Below are 3094 nucleotides of genomic sequence, written 5' to 3'. Positions count from 1 at the left end.
CGTGAGTCTTTAAGTGAACCATCGCTTAATGGTCGAGAGTGTGACATGGGAACAACTGGTTTATGATATTTTTTTTTCTTTTTTTTTTTTCTAGACGGAGGGGTATCCGGATCACCGGGTAAACTGAACCCAACTAATCCCCCCGGCCCCAGAGGAGAGGCCCCGTCACCTCGAGCACGTTAACCCTGGGACTCGATCTCTGGTGGGGGAGATGAACAACGACTGCTTAGGAGCTGTCGTGACCAAACGAGCTGTCCAGGAGGGGCAACTGGTTTATGATATTCAATAAGAGGAAATATACATAGCAGAGCATATCCTGCTTTTACAATAGATCTATATATAGAGAATAAAAAATATATATAACAGCATCTGCTAAATGTTTTTGCCACTTAAAAGTCAATCCTTAGATGAAAAAAGACATGTGAACTAAATGGCTACGGATATTTCAACAAATTTGATAGGAAAAGGATGACAAAATATCAATGTCCACCAGAGCTGAGGAATGTATAATCAGTTAATTAAAGTTTATGAGGTTGATCCCGATGGCATGTCGACCAGGCCACAAAGACTAAAATGCAAGTACCTCTTAAACTATACTATTCTTTTGGTATGAAAATTTGAGGTACTAGAACTCATTAAACTTTTGGCATTTTCACATAATAAACCTCAAAAAGGGGGAATGTATAAAGTTAAAAGTGGAGTGCATAATTCATTACCAAAAATGAATTACAAGTTCACGCAAATATTACTAATTCTTCCTTTCCAGTTAGACTGGTAATATTTCTTTTCTCAGCATATATGGGCAGCACAAAAAAAAAAAGACTATTCCTCCAAAAAAAAATAATAAATAAAGAAGAAGATCATACTTCACTAAAGAGACCAAACATCATTTATTCTGGCAAAAACAAGAAACAATACATGTTGAGCTGATAAAGGCTATATGAGATACGTAATAAAAGGCACTGCATCACAAGATGCTAGTTTCATGCTTATAACATCAGACCGTGATATATAGAAAAAGCAGAATTGCTTTCTAATTAATGAAGCACCAGCAATTATTTCAACATTTAAACTATTCTAAGCAGTGGGATAAGAAGCCTGGCTGGCGATGCCACAAAGGCCTTCTGGAGCACCAGTGTCTCTCTGAAGGCGCATGTACCCATCCTCACCCCAGCTAGTTCCCCAGGAATTCTTAGCCAACCAATACTTGGTTCCATCCTCACTTGTACCGTATCCAACTAGTGTCACGGCATGGTCCAAGTTATTCCCACAATCGCCGGAGAAAACGCCGCTTTTATAGTTTTTGAAGTCCATGCCGCTGCCTTCAATGCCAACTGATACGGGTTGTTTAGACACGGCCTGCAGAAGAGCATCCTCGTTATTCTGAGGGACATCTTCATAACCTGTGATCTGGACAGCTCCTTGGTCGTTATTGCAAGTGCCATCAGCTCCTTGATATGGGTACTCGGATTCAGTGGCGATGCCATTGCTAGCAATGAAATTAAATGCACTATCCATGCGACCTCCGCTGCAGCCATGATTACTACTAGTATCACAGTCAACAAGCTGTTGCTCAGACAGCGAGATTAGCTCACCGGCTTTGAGTTTATGAATTCCTTCTACGGCTGCAACAGTTGAAAAAGCCCAACAACATCCTGCATTTTCATTATCCAAAAGGGTTTTTCATCCTAATTAGCCCAACTTCATATAGACATTTTGGCATGGAAAGCATATACTAATGATGGTCAAATATCAGACTTACCACAAGCTGCCTGGTCCTTGACTCCAGTGACAGCACCTTTGTGTCTCCAGTCCATGGAAGGCGGAGCGTCACTGACATCTGCATACCTGAATGAAGTTCCTTGAGATACGTCTTTCCTTGGTTTGTAGTTGTACCCAGTGCTGGCTGATAGGAACTCTTCGTTTGTCAGGTCAGCAAATCGGTTAATGCCCAGCACGTAAGACTTGTTCCCAGCCTTGTTGAAGGCCTCAATGTACTCCACAGTTTCCTTGAAAATCTTGAATCGCTTTGCCTTCTCTGCCTCATCCTTGTAAACCCGTCCGTGTTCAACCATCCACTGCTCGTGCTTTTCAGTCAATGAGGCTTCATGCAAGCTCCGGGCCGTAGCCTGAGAAGCCAACATCGCCAGCAGTAAGAATGCGGCAGTAATCAGCATAGAATTGAATGTCCAAGCCATTGTTTGATTAAGAGCTCAAAGAAACAAGTGAATGAAAGAATCTGAAAGTATAAAGCCAATAAATTATGGTGCGAAAGATGTTAATGGGAAGCCACACTGCTTCCATTCAGAATACCACCTAGCTATTTATAGATTTTAATTATGACTGAATTTCCATCGTTTTGGTCCTAGAAACTCTGGGAAAATTATGCCCAAGATTGACCGGCAATCAGAAGATCGGTTGGCATGCGTGAGCGTTGGTTTTGGGGCAGACGTAGGAAGTATTTGTCTAAGCAGAAGAATAAATTGAACTAAAAGTCGACCGATCCAGAAGAACGTTAAAAAAAGGGCAGTTCATCTTTCTGGCTAAATTAATGAAGCATTATGATTGATTCTCAATTTGCATCCTCATTTCGATCTTGGACACATTCTTGCATATACTTTCAGGGTGATCATATTTTAGTCAAATTGTTAACATTGTTAAAAAAAATTATAGGAATTTATTTCGTATGCATTACGCACTGATTAGTACCCCTAACTCATTGTTTAAATTCACGTTGCAACTTTAAACTCTAATTTCTGGACGCATTGCGGTTCCATTCTAATTTAGTTTGAATCTATTGTTACAAGTTTTTCAAAAATTAACATAGAATAATTCGTCAAATTTTATGTACATAGCTCGTTTATCAAGTAAAACGTTTATATGACATATAAATAATATATGCTACTCATAATGGATTATTCTGATTGAAACCATTACTGCTGTAATAAACTTTATCAAACTATTAAGAATTAGTTATATGTGATACTCTTTAGTGAATGGTCTATTTATAAACAACTTTATTCCCCTTTACTTCTAATGAAACCTATCCTGAAATTATGCACTATTTCTTACTTAGACATTTGTACCTTATGCT

The 3094-nt window shown here is 39.1% G+C and overlaps 1 protein-coding gene across 1 annotated transcript; it reads right to left on the bottom strand.

Annotated features, from left to right (window-relative positions):
- Positions 1-866: 866 nt before the first annotated feature.
- Positions 867-2283, bottom strand: LOC113775155 (zingipain-2-like). Its single transcript, XM_027319914.1, has 2 exons — positions 1763-2283; positions 867-1655 (listed from the first exon to the last, which is right to left on the bottom strand). Exons 1-2 carry the CDS (start codon positions 2196-2198, stop codon positions 1078-1080), a joined length of 1014 nt encoding a protein of 337 aa, XP_027175715.1. The 5' UTR covers positions 2199-2283; the 3' UTR covers positions 867-1077.
- Positions 2284-3094: the final 811 nt, after the last annotated feature.

Source organism: Coffea eugenioides, chromosome 6 (assembly GCF_003713205.1).
Source record: "Coffea eugenioides isolate CCC68of chromosome 6, Ceug_1.0, whole genome shotgun sequence".
In the NCBI taxonomy this organism is placed as follows: Eukaryota; Viridiplantae; Streptophyta; class Magnoliopsida; order Gentianales; family Rubiaceae; genus Coffea; species Coffea eugenioides.
Note: the sequence above shows the minus strand (reverse complement) of the source record. Positions and strands in the feature narration are given on the sequence as shown.